The sequence below is a fragment of the Gadus macrocephalus genome, chromosome 6 (assembly GCF_031168955.1).
Source record: "Gadus macrocephalus chromosome 6, ASM3116895v1".
In the NCBI taxonomy this organism is placed as follows: Eukaryota; Metazoa; Chordata; class Actinopteri; order Gadiformes; family Gadidae; genus Gadus; species Gadus macrocephalus.
The window spans coordinates 20,568,734-20,588,860 of NC_082387.1; the positions used below are offsets into that span (position 1 = coordinate 20,568,734).

At 46.3% G+C, this 20,127-nt stretch overlaps 1 protein-coding gene across 1 annotated transcript in view; it reads right to left on the bottom strand.

Annotated features, from left to right (window-relative positions):
• LOC132459974 (AP2-associated protein kinase 1-like) overlaps window positions 1–3,471 on the bottom strand; it is a 30,798-nt gene extending 27,327 nt beyond the window's left edge. Inside the window, exon 1 of the mRNA XM_060054902.1 lies at window positions 2,738–3,471. Within this exon, the coding sequence (XP_059910885.1) occupies window positions 2,738–2,897 (160 nt within the window). The 5' untranslated portion in view covers window positions 2,898–3,471. The remainder of the gene's footprint in view (window positions 1–2,737) is intronic.
• Between the last annotated feature and the right edge of the window lie 16,656 nt (window positions 3,472–20,127).

Sequence of the window (20,127 nt, forward strand, 5' to 3'; positions counted from 1 at the left end):
GTGAAGCTGTCTCCAGCGGTGAAACAAGATAACAAACACTGTCACTGTTTACCTGTGTAAGGACATGGTTCCCTTTCAAAATGTCGATAGAAAGGGCTTTAAAGATGGTCAAAACACTCGATCCCAGGTACGCGTTACCTGCCCGCACACTCTTCAGCCGAATTGAGATGCCAAAACTATACGGCAAGGTCCGCGAGCAGGTAGAGAAAGAGATCCTATTAAACATTATTGATTTTCAGTGATGGAAGTACCTTGAGAAAAGATTCTGCTTTTTTTTTTTTCATGCAGTTTTGCTGCCTAAGCAAAACTGCTAACTGAAGCAACTAACTTCAGAAGCATTTATATCGAAATTAGAAGATACAATTAACATACCGTCTATGCCTCAAATCATACTTTGATATACATTTTAGTTCATACCGTGCAGCCCTAATGTCAACTCATCAAGACTTGTGTTCGCAAGCAGGGAACATTCCTGACGTTTCTTGCAAATTAACGAGTACCTAAAGCATACAGGCGAATGCTTCTGAATTGGGATTACAGTATAGATAGCCAGTCACATTTCATAAATACAACACGGAATAAGGGTGAGACCTTGATAGAACACACATAGTGCTCTCACCCAAGGCACCCTACTACTGACTCACATGACCAACCTGAAGAAGGCTAAAAGGAGGACAGACCTTGGTGGAAGATTAGATTCTTAAGCACCATCTAGCAGTGGTCAACTCCCTCACGGTGTGAAGAGCAGTAAGTAGCTCCACAAATAGCTCTGCACCTCTATGATGTAACCTCCTGTCAGGTTAATGCGACTGGCTGAGAGAACGAAGAGCCACCGAGTATAAACACAGACACACACAAGGTAACTCCTGAGGGCAGCACTTGGAAGGGCACCGATGCTACGTTCAAACGTGGCACACAGAAACACACACAAGGCATTGATAGGTCTAGATTTTGAATTCCTTTTTTTCCCATGGGTTACTCAATTGTTTATATAGACTCTAAATCCTTTGTCGTTTCTAGTGATACACATAAAGATGAAGCTTTTCTTATTATAGCCTCCACCATTTGAACAAGTTTAAAGAGCAAAACCTATCTCTTTAGACTGTAGGCAACTAGGGCGGCACCGTTGTTACAAGAGCGTTCACACGGATCCTGAGATTACATTACCTCCTGTAACTCTACACAGCATCAAATAAAATAAAAGCCTGACTTATACTTACAGAAGCTTTTAGTATGGATAGGCTACACCCATAGACAGGGCCGATAGACTCAATATCATCTGAGGACTCTAAATTAAACAAAAAACATGCAGCTAGCAGCTGTATGGGAATGAGTCAAACACAGCTCATAGATCAACATGGTAATCTCTACCAAACACACAAAGACTAAATAACCATATTTCCAAAGGATTGTAACAGCTGTGATTTTGGCGGCCAAAGAATTTCAGCCTAAAACAAGGGAAAGTGTATAACAAACATGGAATGAGCCCTGAGAATGGGAAGTCCTTCAGTTTAACACAATCAAATATTTATTTCCCAAATTATTCAAGTTTAGAGGGATCAACACTTAAATGTTGATACCAAAATCTGTTAAAATCACTAATACTACAACGTGCTTCCATTAAATCAATGTCTCAACGATCAGAGTGTAAACACTTTTTTAGTTTTTTAGATTATAGTAACAGTCTCCCTGCCAATGGGGCACACCAGAGATTAATGAATGGAATCGTTTCTGATCTGTTGGCTGGAATAAACAAAAATTGGATACCCCTCTCAGATCATGGTATGGTGAAACAGGTGCCCATCCAGTGATCAATTAATCACCCTTTCTCCATTCATTATTTAGAAACGGGGAGTCAAGGCCAACAGAGCCCGAGTACGCATGTTGGAGAAGTGAAAGGGGTTTCAGAATGACTAGGATTGAGTTGTAGTACATTTGAGCTGGGAACAGTTAGTGTCGATACCATTTACTTTTTTCATCATTGAGCAGATGCTGTTATTGAAAACGACTTGCCAGTGAACTCAGATATGTCAATAAAAGGCATTGCTCCTAGACATACAAATAGGCTGCAGAAATTGGGGTCCAAACGTAGAACCTTATAATCTTCATACCTTCAGACTGGGGGTCTTAACAACCTAGCCCACGCCCCTCAATATAGAGTCGGTTACCAGCTAATTTGATAACTGGTAATAAGCGGGTAGAGCAAATAATAAAAAAAAACTGTTTCTTTCTCTCCACGTTTTTGCTTTTCAGTTGAGGGGCATGAATCAAAATAGGAGGATCCAATTCTGGTCGTAAACCATGGCTAATCAGAAGGGGTTCCGACCCTGTGTTGACATGATCGAACTGCAACGCAAAGCATTCGCATCTCTGATGGATAGTTGAAGTTATTGGCATGATTCACTACGTTTTTTAATCCGTCACGTAGTTATCAGTAAGCCTGTTAAAGTCTTGGATGTTAATGAGAAGCATATCACGAACATTGAACATGTCTATGAACAGTTCAAGGGTTAGGATACAGTACAAAACAAAGGAGGACCACTGTCCAAATGGGTCGTCATGACAAGGCTCGTCTTCAGCTCCTTATCCTCTAATCCTTGATCACAAATCAACACCTTTACACTTCTGACTCATGATTATCTAAGTTAATACTTGTGACTTGGACAGTAGGGAGACCTCGAGGTCAGGGCCTTAGATGTGTCCTGATGAGATGTGGTTGTTTGTGTGCGTAATTCACCTTCAGCGATGGTCTCCTCCACGGTCACCTGATAGCGTCCGATGTTGAAGACCCGTCCGATGAAGCCTCCTCCACCGCCGGAGCCGAGGCCCCCCGCCGGGGCTCCGGGACCAGGCCCGGAGCCCACCAGCTCCCGACGCGAGTCGAAGAACTTCTTCATGTTGTCCGACGTGTGGTCGACACTCAGTTGAGAATCCCGATGAAACCGATCAATAGTCGATACAACCGATTGTTTCCAAACCCCGGTGACGTCAGCGGGTGGCTACGAGAAGGCTTTAAATAATGAATGAAAGCAGGTAGCTAGACCCCAGCTAAAGCTAACCGGACCTCAGAGTATCACCAAACCCCGGTTGAGACGTGATCTAACTCATGATTACAAAGACAGCGTCGGGGCAGTTCAAGTAATACACACATTTAATACAGACAGGATCATATCCATGCGGAAGTGTCCGCGCTAAAGCGACGGGCGGACCAGTTAGCCAGTCTGAGCTAAACTGGTTTGGCTGCTAGCTAACCGAGATGACAGCTGTCACTCACTCCCTCACAGCGTTCCGGTTATCTGATGGTCCCTGCTGATTGACATACATATCCGCCGTCTGGACCCACATCAAACACTACTTATGGCATCGCTCTTTAATTCATTAACGTGGCTAAACGAGGCCACTCTGCCAGCCCCGAAGCGTCCTTCAGTGGCGGTGCAGCAGCGCTGGTCGCTTCCTGATTGGTCGGCTCGTGAATGGTCGGCTGCGGTGGAGCAGCGGAGAGTCGGCACGTGATTGGTCGGCTCGTGATTGGACGGCTCGTGATTGGTCGGCTGCAAAGCGGTACCTGTGGTCCGCCCCCTGCTCCTCCACCGCGGCTGGTGGATGTATGTCACACTAGTCCTTTTACTTCAGTGGACGAAGTGTTGTATAGTCAGCTGTTTAATGGATATACAAAATCAACAAAAACCTGAAATGTTTTTTTTTTTTATGTGATTTTTTTGGGAAATTAAGATCATCATTCATGAATTAGATTAAATACTAATTATTTTCTAGAGGAGAACTCAACTAAAGGCTCAACATCTGTAAATTCCTTGTTTGTCAATGTCGGCCTATGCAAAGGAAAAACACCGTTAAATGCAAATTGCAAGTAATTTCTAAATAAAAACAGTAATTCAGTTACGTCCAGTAAAATATTCTACTCAAAGAACATATATGCAATATATCAATGCATATGTGCCAATTTTTTGTCGTGATAGAGACATATTCCTCCGCCCAATGGTGTACCAGTTGCTTTGATAAACTTATTACCAGTTTATTTGGCCATTTGATGTTCTTTATTGTGTTTCCATCAATGGGAGTTAAGCATAATAATTATGCTTAACTTATAGATAATAATATAAAAAACTAAAATACTAGCCACTACCATTCAACTGATATGTTTTACATTTTACGATTAAGAATTGTATTTATTATTTAATTGATGACATTTTATGACCTTTCATAAAAGGGAGAGAACTCCAACTCTGAAATAGGTGAACAGTGACCAGTGACCAGTGACCAGTGAACAGTGACACATGGAGGAACTGGCCTTCCCAAATTGTAGGAATAAGTTCCGAACTTTCAGGTTATCAAAGTTCTAGTAGATATACATGCTTCATGTACGGTTGGACACATTTCTGATAAATGTTTAAAATGAATCCTATCCCAGACTTCCAACAAATTCCGACATAATCACGCATATGCGTTAGTCACACTCATACATTTGCATGGTTTTAAATTAACTTTATTGTCCATGAAATATGGTCTATATTATTGTTGTCATTGTTACAGTGCTTTGTTTGTTGTTTTGGTATTGTAATCAAATTTTATGTTATAATATAGTTTATATAAGTACATATACTGCATACACATATTTGACAAATAAACATTGATTTGGTCAAAGGGCAAGCTACTTAAAATAAAGGCATTAGATGGCTGTCTATTCAGCTTTCAGGTATCTTTCTACGTGGTTTGTAGTAGACCTCTCAACGGGACTCAAGTAGCAGGGACTTGCCGCTTTGTTCCCAACAAGTCAGGTATAGATAAGATCACACACACACACACACACACACACACACACACACACACACACACACACACACACACACACACACACACACACACACACACACACACACACACACACGCACACACGCACACACGTAATATACATTCAATACAAGTATAGTAAATTAACTAGTATTTCTGATCAAAACAAGTTATCTTTTGTCTTGTACTAGCTTAAATCGTCCTTTAGGGGTCAGTATTTCATCATTCATTGGGCTGAACGCTGAAATCCTCATGCCTCACAGTAAGATGGGCAGTGTGTGGACCCAAATTGGTGCACTCGTCTTGCACCATGTTTATGATATATAATCATAGAAACGGAGTTATAAATGATGGATGTTGTCATAAAATCATCCTGCTCACCATCAATACATTATCTGTCTCCAACTGCTAATCTGGACTTGCCTGCCCAACCACTTCCTGCTAGATGCAGTGGACCCGTGGCCCGTCTGGACATGTCAGCGATCTGGTATGGTGCAGATACAATTTAATAAAATAGAAGCAAACACAAAGGAACTGTTTTCATATTGTAAATATTTGCAACACACATATCATCCCTCTACTTAAGTAGGCTACATGTCTAGGAATGTGTGGTAATATATATATATATATATATATATATGTGTGTGTGTGTGTGTGCAAACATGTTGTCATACAGAAATTAATGAACCTTCCAAGTGAATGGGGTATGCAGTTGTTAGTGTTTAGTAATGAATGCCAAGCCAAGTGACTGATATGTCGCACAGTATAAACACTGTTCTTAGTTTGTGTGGTCGTCTGCAGAAAAATCACCTATCTTCTATTTTTAGGGTTTGAAATCATATGAGGGCCCAGGGAGAAAGCATAATCATGCATACCTACATTCCTATATAATTACACCTTGTAATATATTATTAAGACGTAGCCTACAATGTTCCCTGTGCAAACAGTACAAATGTCATCCATTTGTATATGTGCTTCTGACATTTCTGACTGAGCATAGCCATAATTAACATGAAAACATTGACATTTCTTGCCGGAATGGAAGGAGATGAAGGACACAATGAAGGACTATTGATATTGAATGATGAATCAAGATTAATCAAATCAAACCAATGCACATTATACATTTCCTTGGCGGACCAAACACACACGCAAACACACACAAGCTTGTATTTATTATTTAATTCACCTTAATCTGTCACAAACATCTTCTTGCAACATCAGATCATAGTCTTCAAACCTATTATTGTGTTCTCAAACTCAGCAATACTGAGTGTGAAAATCAATTTATTTTCAATTTATCTTTAAATCATTTTTAATCCAACTTTTCAAAAGGGGATAGACACATCATTTTGAAATATTTGCATCATCATATGATTAAGCAAATATCTGCTTCATCATAAGATGCTTCATGAAGATGGTAAGGACTAGAACTGTTCATGTTCAGAGGAGGGGACTGCACTGTAAGAGGTTTCCTCCCTAGCCAGTGAGCTCTTGTGACCAGACGTACGTCCGGATCAGCAGAGTATCAGCCTGCCCATTTTCCATTGCCCGCATTCCTCTGCAAGTTGTTTTAAAGTTTTCCGGACACATGCGTTGGAAGCGGAAAATTTGAACAAAATCCCCAAACCAAATTTGCAGACATCCCTCAATTTTTTTTTAATAACCCCGCCGATATATCCTTCTCTATTCACGATGTGAGGCAGGGTCATAATGTACAACAGAATAATAATTGGTTCAGTAATTGGTATTCTCAGACACCCATGGCTTATATTTCTCTTAATTGTAGCCCATTTGTTTTTAAACAATTGCTTTGCATTAAACCAAATTACCAAAGAAATGAATAAGGTCAGTCAGTGCGTTTACATGGGACAGCTAGATCGGATTAGCCTTATACCGATTTTGCTACTCGAACCTGACTCGAACGGACCGTGTCAAATATCAGAATGTACATGGCCTGATCGGATAATGGCCGGAGCATGGCTGAATCCGCTACCCTAGGTGGCGCTGTAGCCCTTTCAACAAGTGGTTATAGAGCAACTTCCGGTTGACCTCTACGTCCAAGCCACAACAAACGCAGGCGACATACGGGAAAAATGTTTTCAGTAGACGGCTGTTAGTGTGTGATTTCTCCGACACTACATTGTTCCAACCTCTCGGTCGTTTGCGGACTCCTCCGGCGGCGGAGCAGCGGGAGTAGTCCAGCCGGAGGAGTCCGCATATGACCGAGAGGTCGGAACAATGGAGTGTCGGAGAAATGACGATGGACCCAAAGTGAACTGACAGCTGTCCCGCATACGGCAACAATTCCTTTCGCCTCCATGTAGCGTTTCAATCTTTCCAATTCCCACCACCACCTTCTCCACCATTGCAGAGATAACCCCCACTACGAGTTTTTGTAGTGGAAGTACCAGAGAGTCGGAGAACCCGACCCAGTCTTTAAGATTCATAATATCAGAGAATATCCCCATCAGTTCGGTCGCGGCACAATGAATGAATAAAGTTCGTAAACACGTCAGAAGAAAAAAACGTTTATTTTTTGCCCGAAGTTACTACTTAACAACATCGTTGATGACCAACGTTTAGGAAAACATGTACTTTTAATTCAGCCTTGGGTGAAATCGAAGCATAGTGTGTACTGGATGCATGTTGATGATGATAGGGGGTTTCACTTTATAGGGGGTAATGGCATGACACCGGCTTCCTCCATCTTCTGTGTCACCTTTTTAAATAAATCGCAGTTTCTCGTTTTCCGACGGCGTCAACCATAAACATATTAAGAAATAATTATGCATGCATTTTAAAAGTCCGGTTGAGGTCTTATTCGTTTCTTTATCCAATAATGACTCTGCATGTAAACGCACTGAGTGAGTAAGGGTGTGAGTGAGTCCAGAGACATTGGGAATTTAAATCAGACTGTAACAAGATCCATGCTGCCCACTGTTATGTATCCATGACAGTGTTTACGGCATGCCCGTATTTTGATAGCATGCCTGTATTTTAATGTAACGGATGACGTGTTTCCGGTGACGTGTGTCCGTTGGGATAAGTTGGAGTAAACAGTTGAACTCATGAGGCTCCCGTGTTTCGCGTAGTGTTTTGCACACATAACATTGGCGACGAGGATGGAGTTTTCACTCCCACCACCTACACCTTTCCTTACACTACCAGGCGAGCCTCCGGTACCGTGGATTCGTTGGCTGGAGTCGTTTGAAACATACCTCGCAGCTCTCGGACTGGAGGATGCTAGCGACCCGCGACGAAGAGCACTCCTTGTTCATTGCCTCGGTACTGAGGGACAGCGCATTTTCAGAACCCTGGGACAGGCAAAAAAGTACAGAGAAGCTACAAAACTCCTTGAAGCACACTTTGCTGCTCCACAGACGGTAATTCTCCGCCGAATAATCTTCCGGCAGCGCAGGCAAAAAGCGGGTGAGTCAGTACAGCATTATATAGCCGACCTCCGCAGCTTAGCGGTTTTCTGTAAATTCGGTGAAATGGAGCAGGAGATGATAAGGGACCAGCTTGCAGAACACGCAGCCCACCCCAAAATTCGGGAAAAGTTAATTATGTCGCCAGATGATTTGACTCTTAAAAAAGCACTGGAAATAGCCTTGCAAATAGAAAAAGCTACCGAGCTGACATCACAACTAGCTTCCCGCGCTTCCTCTCAGCCTGCATTGACGCAACATGTCGAAGATTCTGAGCGCTCACCTAGCCCTGCATCGTCAGACACAGACCCAGGGATTAACTACACATCCCACACACGTAGCCAGCCACGTCGCAGTTGTGGCAACTGTGGATCCTCTTCCCACATGAGCAGAGCCCCAACATGCCCGGCCAGGGGAAAAGTCTGCCAGTCCTGCGGGAGAGACAACCACTTCGCCAAAGTCTGTCGCTCTGCGCCGTCCGTGCTCGGCCCACGGACAGGCCCACGACAGGCTGTGGCTAGCTCATCAGCCCCAACACCCATACACTCTGTCAGCTCTGCACGTGCGTCCTTCAAGACGTGCACAGTGGAACTAGATGGGGTCTGTGTTCCTTTACTGCTGGATACTGGAGCGGCTTTATCCCTCCTCAACTGGCCCACAGTCAAGCGCTTCCTGCCCCACATCACGCTGCAGACGCCTTCGGCTGTTCTCCATGGATATGGCAATTCTAAGATCGACTTAGTGGCCTCCCTCAGCTGTCCGGTGCGCCATGGCAACACATCCTTGGCTACCTTCACTTTTCAAGTGGCACGCCATGGAGCTAACCTCATGGGGCTGGATCTCATCACCAGCTTGGGCTTCACGTTCATGGACAGCGGTGGAGCAACAATTCACCAGGTCAGCTCACCATGGGAACAGCGATGGCCAGCACTCTTTTCTGGCCTAGGCTGCATCTCAGCTTTCACCCATCAACCTCTGCTTCGCAAAGACATACACCCTGTCATACAGCCTCTCCGCCGCATTCCCCTGGCACTACGCGATGACGTCTCAGCAGAGCTGACAAAGCTGTTGGACTTAGGCATCATTGAGTCAGTCAACGCCTCGCCCTGGATCTCTAACCTGGTCATTGCGAAGAAGAAGTCAGGTGGTTTGCGTGTGTGTGTGGACCTGAGGGCGGTTAACAAGGCCGTGGTGCCCGACAAATACCCGCTGCCCACAGCAGAGGAACTGACCTCTCAATTTTACGGCTCCAAGATTTTTTCAAAGCTTGACCTCCGCCAAGGCTACCTGCAGGTACCCCTGCACCCAGACAGCCGTAACCTCACCGCTTTCGTCACACACGCAGGCGTTTTCCGCTACACCAGGGTGCCGTTTGGTCTTTGCTCCGCCCCTAGCTGCTTCCAGAAAATAATGTCCACCATCTTCGCTGGCATCCCAGGGGTGGTGATATTCCTGGACGACATAGTAGTACACGGATCAACGGCTGCCGTCCACGACCAACGACTCACACAGGTACTCGACACGCTGGTTTCCCATGCCCTCACACTGAATGGGGAGAAGTGTATTTTCTCTGCGTCCGAGGTGGAGTTTGTGGGGTTTCGCCTGACCCCAGAAGGCCTCAGCCCACTGCACTCTAACGTGGAGGCCATTCAACGGCTGCCCATGCCCTCCAGCCCTGCCCAAATTGCCTCCTTCCTGGGCATGACCGCCTATTACTTGCGTCTTCTTCCTCAGTATTCTTCCACCACTGCCCCTCTACGACTGCTCCTTAAAAAAGACGCCCATTGGGCATGGACCCCTGCCTGCGAAGATGCGGTCATGCACCACCAGTACTCGCGCACTTCGACCCACCCAGCCCGACGCTGGTCACCTGTGATGCCTCCAACTACGCAGTGGGGGCTGTGCTGTCTCAGCTTCACAACGGCACAGAGCGGCCGATTGCTTTTGCCTCCCGAGCTCTTAATTCGGCAGAGCAGAAGTACTCCGTGGGGGAGAGAGAGGCCCTAGCCTGCGTCTGGGCCTGTGAGCGGTGGCATATGTACGTGTATGGCCGGTCATTCACATTACGTACGGACCACCAAGTGCTTACAGCCCTGCTGGCCACATCTGGTTCTGGGCACAGGCCTCTGCGCATCCACCGCTGGTATGAGAGACTTCACCAGTACAATTTCACACTGCAGTTCACACCGGGAAGAGAGAATGTGGTGGCGGACTTACTGTCACGCTCCACCCCACCTCCAGCTGTGGAGCCGACTCCAGACAACAGCGACCTGGACCTCATTCAGCTCCTCCACTCCCCTCTCGAGGCAATAGTGTCACTTCAAGATCTCCAACAGGCCTCAGTGAACAGGACCCAGTGCTCTCACAGCTCCGCACTTTCATCCACTCCGGGTGGCCTCCAGCCTCTGGCCTACCAGACAGTCTAGCTCCTTTCCGCCGGTTTAAAGATGAACTCTTTTGCTGGAACGACCACTGCGTTGCAAGGGGCCATCGCACAGTCATACCCTCCGCTTTACAGCCACGTGTCTTGTCCATGGCCCATGAAGGCCACCTGGGCATTGTCAAAGTGAAACAGCGCTGCAGGGAAGTGGTCTGGTGGCCAGGAATCGATGGCGATGTGGAGGCTATGGTGAGAGACTGCACAGCCTGCCTGGTGAGTGGAAAGACCGGCCCCCCACCAGCTCCTCCCCTTCAGCCACTGCAGTGGCCAGCTGGGCCTTGGGAGCACATCCAAATGGACATTTGTGGTGAGCTCCATGGCGTCCCACATCACCAACGGTTCCTCATCGTGGCCTATGACCTGTACTCTAAGTGGCCTGAGGCAGTCTCTACAGGGTCAGTCACCACACAGGCAGTCATTGACTTTCTGGAGGTGCTTTTTGCTCGTTGGGGCATGCCCACAACAATCATCACAGACAATGGGCCGCAATTCATCTCTGCAGAGTTCACGACTTTTCTGAGTGAGCGGGGGATCAGACACATACGCACAGCCTTCTATAACCCTCAGGCGAATGGGGGCGTGGAGCGCATGAACCAGACGCTGAAAAATGGCATCAGAGCTCACCTAGCAGAGGGGTTTCAATTCTCAGCGGCACTCCTGCGGACCCTACTGCACTACCGAGCTGCTAAACACACTACAACAGACAGCTCACCAGCACTTCTGATGTTGGGGCGGGGGCTATCACTACCCCTGGATCGCCTTCGTGTTCCTGCTCACCTGACATCACAGGGGGCCCAGCGGGAAACAACTGATCAGCTACGTGACCGAGTCTCAGCACGACAGCAGGCAACTAAACAGCGCTTTGACCGGTCCCACAGGGCCAAACACCCAGCTTTCACCATTCTGGACTGGGTCAGGGTCAGGAGGCCCACAAGGGGCCATAAGCTATTATAACGTGTTATATCTCACTCAGGGATGTGGGTTGGATCTCCCCTGGAGAGGGGGGAAAATGTTATGTATCCATGACAGTGTTTACGGCATGCCCGTATTTTGATAGCATGCCTGTATTTTAATGTAACGGATGACGTGTTTCCGGTGACGTGTGTCCGTTGGGATAAGTTGGAGTAAACAGTTGAACTCATGAGGCTCCCGTGTTTCGCGTAGTGTTTTGCACACATAACACCCACCACTCAGGTGGCTGCCACAGTCCCAGCCACCTCGGTGCCTTCGGATTTTTAACATCACCCCCCCCTGTTTGATGTAAAAAGGTTGCAGTAAATTAACCTGAATATGGTGCTCCAATGCAATGCAAGAGATCTCTGCCATATGCCTTTATATATTATGCTTTGCTTTAGCCCTCACTATTATATTACAGAAAAAATAATGCTGAAATGTTTTTTGAATGGAAAACATTTTACAAACCCAATTTGTGATGGAAAGCCCGACATTCTCTCTCTCTGTCTCTGTCTCCCTCTCTCTCTCCGTCTCTGTCTCTCACCATCCGTCTGTCCTTTCCTCTCTGTGTGGGATGCAGCATATTACATCTGGTTCTGCTCCCCACACAAAGTCAATCAGTGCATACCTGAGCAAACATTTTGGAAAAATCTAAGTGCAACGCTAATTCTGAGTCATTTATCAGAGTCAGACAAATGATTTCCACAGGTCTGATAAAGCGTTGACAGTTACTTATTACCACATTTCTGGATTCTCATTTCCACGGAGCAGGAGATGAATAGTTTCAGATTGTTGGCTACAGAAAGACACAGTCAAGTGGACCACATTTGGAGAATATCTCGGAATATTTGAAGAGTAGGCCATTCAGATAATCACTATTTAAATACTGTTTCTTCGTTTCCATACCGAGTGTGGCTGACAGATTGTTAAATTGCACTTTGCAGACACACAATGTGCTTGCCTTCAATCCAAGCCTCCTGTCTGTCACGCACAAGTGCCTTTATCAAGCCCAACTCTGCCCCCAATACCTACTCATACTTACAAGGCTGAAGGGAGTCAGGGGAGAGTTCCTCTTCATTCAAGCGTCGGATCGAAGGTTAAAGGTGCTGTATTCATGATTTGTAAACTATTATTTAAGTGTAATTTTGTGACTAAGGCAGTGACTAAGGCAGTTTTCAGCTCTTAGCGAGTGAAATGCACTGTGAGATAATCTATTGAGAGTTGACTGCGCCTGACTCTGTATCTAAATTTAAATTTGAGACCGCTCACAGGTAATTTCTGACCAATCATGGCACCTCTTCCCTGATTGGATTAGGAACCGATCTTGCCTGTCAATCACAGGTGTGTGAAATGCCACTCTTCTGAGGGAGCAGAGGATTTCAGGGGCGTGTCTCCAAAATGTGAGTGCTACTCTAATGCGGCTTTTCCACCGACAGTACCAGCTCAACTTGTCACGACTCAGTGTGGCACGACTTGGTTTGGTTCCAGGCACGTCTTGTTTCAATCTAGAATAGAACCTCTTCAACGTGGGCGGGTCGCATAACACGCATGCGCACACTGCGCATGTTTATCCACGAGACACATAAACAGACAGTGCTACACACAGGAGCGTCTCCATTGCTGTCACGTCTAAGGCGTTTTCTTGCGCGCTGATCCTGCGGTGTTCAATAATCAATCACTATTGTTGACTGAACGCTGATGCTAGTATTAAAAATGTCATATTTTTGATTTCAAAAAAATGAAATCACACCCCCTCTCCGCGTGAACTCGCTAATTTCGCTGCTTTCTAGGGTCACATCACTCATACATGATTGACTTGTAAACTATTACGTATTTTAATGCCCTCGTAGTTTATTATCGTGAATGCGATATCTTACGTTGTGGGTCGCTTATAAAATGTAACGTTGCTTTCTGTGACAAGTTGCTCATCTTGTGATAAGATCTAAACACTGCTATAAACTATAAACTCTCTTTTTGTCAGAAGAAGAAATCTTACATATCGCTTTCCGTGATAAGTTGCTCATCTTGTGACGATATGATTTAAACACTTCTATAACGTGGAGAGGGGCTGCGATTTCAGACGGGGATTCCATTTTCGAAACAAGACCTATGTCGCCAGTTTCCAGTGCAGGGTGCGGTTCGGTTCGCCTCAGCCCGGGAGGGAGGGGGCGGTATAGCCCAGCTCAGTTCCGAGGTCGCGTTTCCACCGCCGACAGTACCCTTTATGGAAGGCCGGATGTCGATCGCCGCGGCAGCTACGTAAACATCGTGACATCATAGCAGCGCGATACAGTGTAACCTGCTCAATAAAAACAATGGAAAACACATTAAACCAAGAGCTACCATGGAAGTCGTCCAGCAACAGTTTCTGGCCTTTATGCTCTTCATATGACAGTTAATCAACATCCGAATGCTTTGGCTACTGTTTGTTTGTTGTTATCCCCACGTTTCCCGGAAGTGACGATTCTGTCGACCAAACAACGGAGGGGGTGTATAGCTCGAATTTTCCGGCACCCTTTCAGGCGTCTCAGTACCCCAACGGAGGAGAACTGAAGACGAGGGTAAAACGAGTACGGCTCAATCCGGGTCACGCCCACTTTTGGCGGTGGAAACGCAATCCGTACCGCACCTTTGCGAACCGAACCGTACCGCACCCTGCAGTGGAAACGCGCCATTACGCCTCGTGCCCACTGCACCGTCAGTCAAAGGATGTCAGAAGGCATGGCTGACGGATGGGGGAGGTTTCCAGGGTCGTCAGAGCCCGAGTAGTGTCACACTGCTTAAATTTGCATTCGTGACCTGACTGGATGACGGATCCGACGCTGCCGAAAAAAGTTGAAAATTGTTCAACTTTTTGACGGAGCCTTCAGCGCACGGATCCACAATGCATTGCGCGTCCGTCCCCATTCAAAGTCAATGGGGATCAGTCAACGGACGGAGGCAGTGGGCACGAGGCGTTAGTGTCGGGTGACAGGCTCGGACGTTGCGCTCGTCCAATGGCGTCACTCTCTGGCCAATCAGTGGCCAGCCGCCTGTTTATGTCAAAAAAAAAAATACCGGATCAGCCCTCATGGAACCTAGACGGAGGGGAGACCAAAAAGTACCAGGTACCAGATACCAGATTTTGGCAATGGAAATGCAAAAAAAGGCGTGCCAAACCAAGGAGAGTTGAGCTGGTACTTTTGGTGGAAAAGTGGCATAAATGTTGCAAACACAACAGCCCAACGGTGCGCTGAAGTGGTCCTGTGGTCCTGTTAGAGCTGGATTAGACTTGCTGTAACAGCAAGCGTAAGCGTATGCGACCTGCCTTGTCCTGTGTGCAGAAGTGCTGCAGCATTACGCGGGTAAAATGCATGAGAGTGGAGGTCTCCACTTTGGGCAGAACAGTAATATCAGATCCGGAAATTGTGCAAAAGGACGTGTATTGCGTGCTCATGTAAATAAACAACATGGAGACACTGGTAGAGGAAGAACTGATCATTTTACTACTGTTAAGACGGTGGCAGAAAAATGCATCAAAAGAGTGATATCATAAAGGTGTGGGAAATTTCAGACTAGGTCCGACAGTCTCTCCTCGAAACTTTCCGCCATGCTAATAATAACTTCCCCGACTCTAACCTCGAAGGCCCCTGTTCATTCTCTCGATCGCCCCCAACTTTCTTTTCAGAATTGCATCTTGCGGACACGTTGTGTTCGCCTGCAACGACATGCACGAGCAACGTTCGAAGAATACGCATGGCAGCGGTGATCCGCACACGTATGCGTTGTCTGCTGCAAGTAAATTCCAGCCCTAAGTCTAAGCTGACTATTTAATATCTAAACAACCTACTGACTAAAAGACAGTGACAATGCTTCACAGCATTACAGTAACCTATCGTGTCCGGGCAGAAATGGAGTTCAGGTTATTTGTTGGCTGAAAATTTAAAGTGATGTTGTGAGTTTCCAATTCTTACATTTTGGTAACCAAACAGAGACCAGAGACCAGAGAAATCATTGCTTTCTAAAATAACCTGGATGTCATTTCCTTCACAATTCCTGGATGCCATTTTTGCCTCAACATAATGATTTGTTTTCCCATTGCTGTTTATTAGCCCGAAAACAAGAGGAAGGCACAGTAAGCAAATACAAATCAGCCCTGCAGCAGGGTGCAGGGCTGATCTTTGTTTTGATCAGCAAAAGCAACAGGGTGACTATATTTAGAAAGGTACACACACACGGCTACCTCTTTATACAGTCTGTGATTAACAACATTAACTTTTACATTGTGGTAAAACAACAACACACTAATCGGTCACACAGAGACCTATAGGTGGTCTGTGGTTGAACACTTATCACACCACCTAACACGCGCTAATTAGCACTGATCAGGAGGAGAGAGGGGAGATGGGAGAGGGCCTTCCCTTCAGGCACAGGATGGGCTCCAGGATGACATCGAGTGTGAAGGTATATGTGTGTGTGTGTATGCGTGTGCATGTGTTTGTGCGTGATTCTGTGTGCGTGATTCTGTGTGTTTGTGCATGTGTGTGTGTTTGTATGCGTGCGTGTGCGTTTGAGATTAAGATGATGATGGTATTTCAAGGGATTTGGGCCCTTGGATAACCTAAAACTGTGTGTTGATTGGCCCCAGCGGGTTCACAGCGGGCCACCTGCAGGCTTCATGTTGCTCCGGCTCTTTCCCCAGGACGGAGCAGCCTGGAGGAGCAACTGATCCTTATCTGCTTTGACTCACGTTACAGTCGGGCCAAGTCTTTGGTATTTAGTCATAACCATAACAAATCTGTTCAACTTTCCTAATCTGACGAGTAGAAAAAAAAAGTTGGCAGGCAAAAGAGATGTTTTTAAATGTATTTATATAACTACACATACATGCAGGTTTCGTTTAGCGATATCATTTGATCATTGTAATCGCCTGTCATCGTTTGTTCCCCCTGATCGTACTTTTGTTGGCTGTGTGATCAAAGAGGATGATTACATGAATCAGATCATCTGTGTTTTAATACACTCTGCCAAAAGGTGCACCACTGACCTCCAGATCACAGGTGCTCTTTCTGACTCTCAGCCAAGCTCATTTTAAACCCCTGTGGTCAGCATTCTTTGATTGGACTAGTGTAGTTAGGCTTTCCAATCTCTGCTGTTATGACAAATTATTTGCAACAGATCCATTCATAATATATACAGAGAAAGAGAGAGTGACAGAGAGAGAGAGAGAAAGTGTGATTAAGTCTGTGAGAGAGCGAGCGATTGTAAGGGAGAGAGAAAGAGAGGTAGAGAGAGTGTGTGTTTGTGTGTGCGTGTGTGTGTGTATTTGTGAGCTTAATGTAAGACTTAAAGCTAGACTTAAAGCTAATCTCATCGCTACACCTACTATCAACAGTTAGAATTTCTTCATATGATTTTCTTGCTTTTTGTCCCTCGAGTCCCTGACTTCAATTCCAAAGATTCACTTTATCCAGACAAGCCATTCTAGTATTCCCCAGAGGATATTATACCAATACATATCGCTTCTATTATGGTTTCCTAACTGGACGTCCTCATGTGTCACCCACCAAAGCCACGACGGAGGTACTTGTGTTCCTGACCACCTGACTAGTATACCTACACTATACGTCATTCCTCTTCATCTGGACCATCCTCATCCTGGTCTGACACCTCCAGCCGGAGCAGACAGCTGCCGCATCCGAGTGCCACGGATCAGGACGTCGGGACGAATTAATCCCCCCGTTCTTCTGCCTGAACCCCTGCTGCATTCAGGTCACGCGCGGCCCACCCCCTGTATACCGTCTGTGGACCACTGGACCGCTCACTGAGGTGTGGGCTGGGGAGACCTTTGCCCTGGCCCCTGGGTTTCTCCCATGTGGGCTCCCAGAGCTCCCACTCCAGGGTCCGGGGCCAAACCGGCAGCGGACGGTTGAAGAGCCTCCTCTCTGGGGTCCCTGCGTGACGGGCCTGATTTGGAACATCAGCTGTCGCTCAGGAATTGTTTTGTTTCAGCAGGACTGCGTGTTGGATTACTGCAGTGTGACGCTGTGTCACGCTGCGGTCTAGAAGAGGAGGGGGGACAGTAGCGCGCACAGAGACAGATTATTTGAAGTGAGAGCGAGGACGGCCTTGAAACATTCAAGAATTAAAAGTGTAACTCAAGTCGTTTTTAGAATAACTCAGATACATGATGTGTTACTTAGAGAGCGCAAATTGAGCCAAAGCTTTGATTTTGAACATTGTCGATTTTTCCTTTTTGTTCTGTGCAGGAAAATGAATACTCATTCATAATAATGCACAAAGGCCAAACCTGTCAACAAAATCAAAATGAGCAAACCACAGACAAATCACAACCATCGAGACCAACCACATATACATACGGTCTGAGTAGTTCCACAGGTCTGCGTTTGTTGCAATAACCTGTTATTGCTTGAATCAAAGGCTTCAACGGGGTCACGGGACAGTCAGCGCCTCGTCTGATCTGCGTACGTGCAGAACGCAGCACCCCTCAGAGGTGAGGCTCATGGTCTGACGCCTGCATTCACGCTTGGCTGCGCGGGACCTCGTTGACAAACCCCGAGCAAATGACCAGGCCGTGTGTAAAAGGAGGTGGCCGGCATCAGCAGCCAGCTGTTAAAAGCCTTGTCAGTCACAGCAGCCATGCAGCTCACCTCCTCGCATCCGATGGCGGCTGCTATCCATTACAAAACACCATAGAGAAGGTCCGTTTGGAATAGCAAACTGTTCTGTGGAGGGTCATGCTTCCCCCCTGCACAACCTCAGAAATCCCACCTTTAACACTTTAATGATTGGCCATGATCTTAACAAAATCATGTTTTTGTCCCAACAAAAAACGAATTTGTATCCATGTAGTTTGCCATCGATTGACCTTGACGTACACCGTTTATGAATTCATAAGGGACAGACATGTGTCTGAAGCAGTGTTATATAAAGACTGAAGACGTTATTTTACACTGTTTATTAAAAGGAAGATTCTGAAAGCCATTAGCCTTTCAGGTAAACCAAAAGCGGAAGAACAACCTCAAACCCAAACACCCGTTACTCCTTCACTTTTCACAGCCCATTATTCCCCCCCTGCACTGGCGCACATTTTGCTCTGTACTCTCTGAGCCTAAATGGAGGAGCTAGCTGTATGCAGCTGCAGACCAGTGCGTGGTTCATTAGCATGCTAAGGAAAACAGAGCAGGACTGGGGCTGGGGTCAATTTGTGTTTTTATTCAGAGTGTTAGCTCAACCTATGGCCCCTCTGTAATCTATCTCATTTGAGCGAAGGTTAGGAGCCTTTGGTGCCGAGGAGGAGAGAGCAGGAGTACATGGGAGGGATTGTGTTTCATCTCCAGCCATCCTACATGATGGATCGCACTCTTTACAAATACAATTGTTTTGGGAACGGGATGAATGTGTTTTAACCAGAAGCGTGCAGACTCGTAAGAATTTCCCTGCGTGGACGCAATTTTCACAGCTCTTTAATATCTTTCCATGTTTGCTGTGGTACATTGTAAATCACTCCGGTGAAGTGGTGACTAGGAAACGTCTTTCACTGTCTGTACTTGACTGGGCCGAGCATTCAGAGGGATGAATGAACTCCCTGACTCTTTGTGCTCATGAACCTTGGCAAGGAATTATTAATTTACCAAAGAAAGCCTTGGTCCTGCCCACTCTCTTCCGCTGCCTTCTTTCTGCTGTCGTCTCTGTTGTAAACAGCCCATCCGGAGGCACCCCATCCTATTCCATACGCAAGGTCCCTCCAGTGAAGGGCAAACACGCGAAAGCTTTAGATTTTTAGCCTGGAGGCACATGGTAAATATTAAGTTTCCCAAGCTCCGGTACCGAGTTCAGCAGCATCTTGGGAGTAAAGTTTGGCACCATGAGAGCCTTCAGTGAGAGCTATTGCTAGCCTGCTGGAAAAAACCTGCAACATTTCTGATTACAATTCCCTGACTGGGGAATGCAGGCATGCCCTGTAATCAAGCCAATCAACAAGAGTTAACATGATGGGCTGCTCAGTGGGGGGCCTCAGTGGGCCAGTGTTTCCTGCTGGAATGCACCCAGTACTTTGGACTGTTGGACTTCAGAGGGCATCGAGACCATGAGTGGTGTTCTGGGTTTTTTAGAATGAGCGGGGAGTGTCAGTTATGATGGTGCGGATCTGGAGAAGACCAGGCGACCGGAACACACAGCAAATATCTGGCAGTGGCAGTTGAAGTTTGATATTCAAACACTGGAGAAGAGATTACGCATGACCACGCGATTGCTTTAACAGCTAAAACCACGGAAGGCTGTCAAAAACCACCGCTACCTTATCCGATTAGGAAGCTCAAACTTCATTTCTGCTCTCATAATTGTTGGTTTTCATACTGCGTTATTTGTGAAGCAGCAGCCCCCAAACCCAGGGGGTGGCGGTCACATGGGCTCAGGGCCTGAGAACCAGAGTGGAATGTCCAACTTACCAACAAGCATAGCCTGCTGTTCAGCAGGCCTGAAATAAACCCT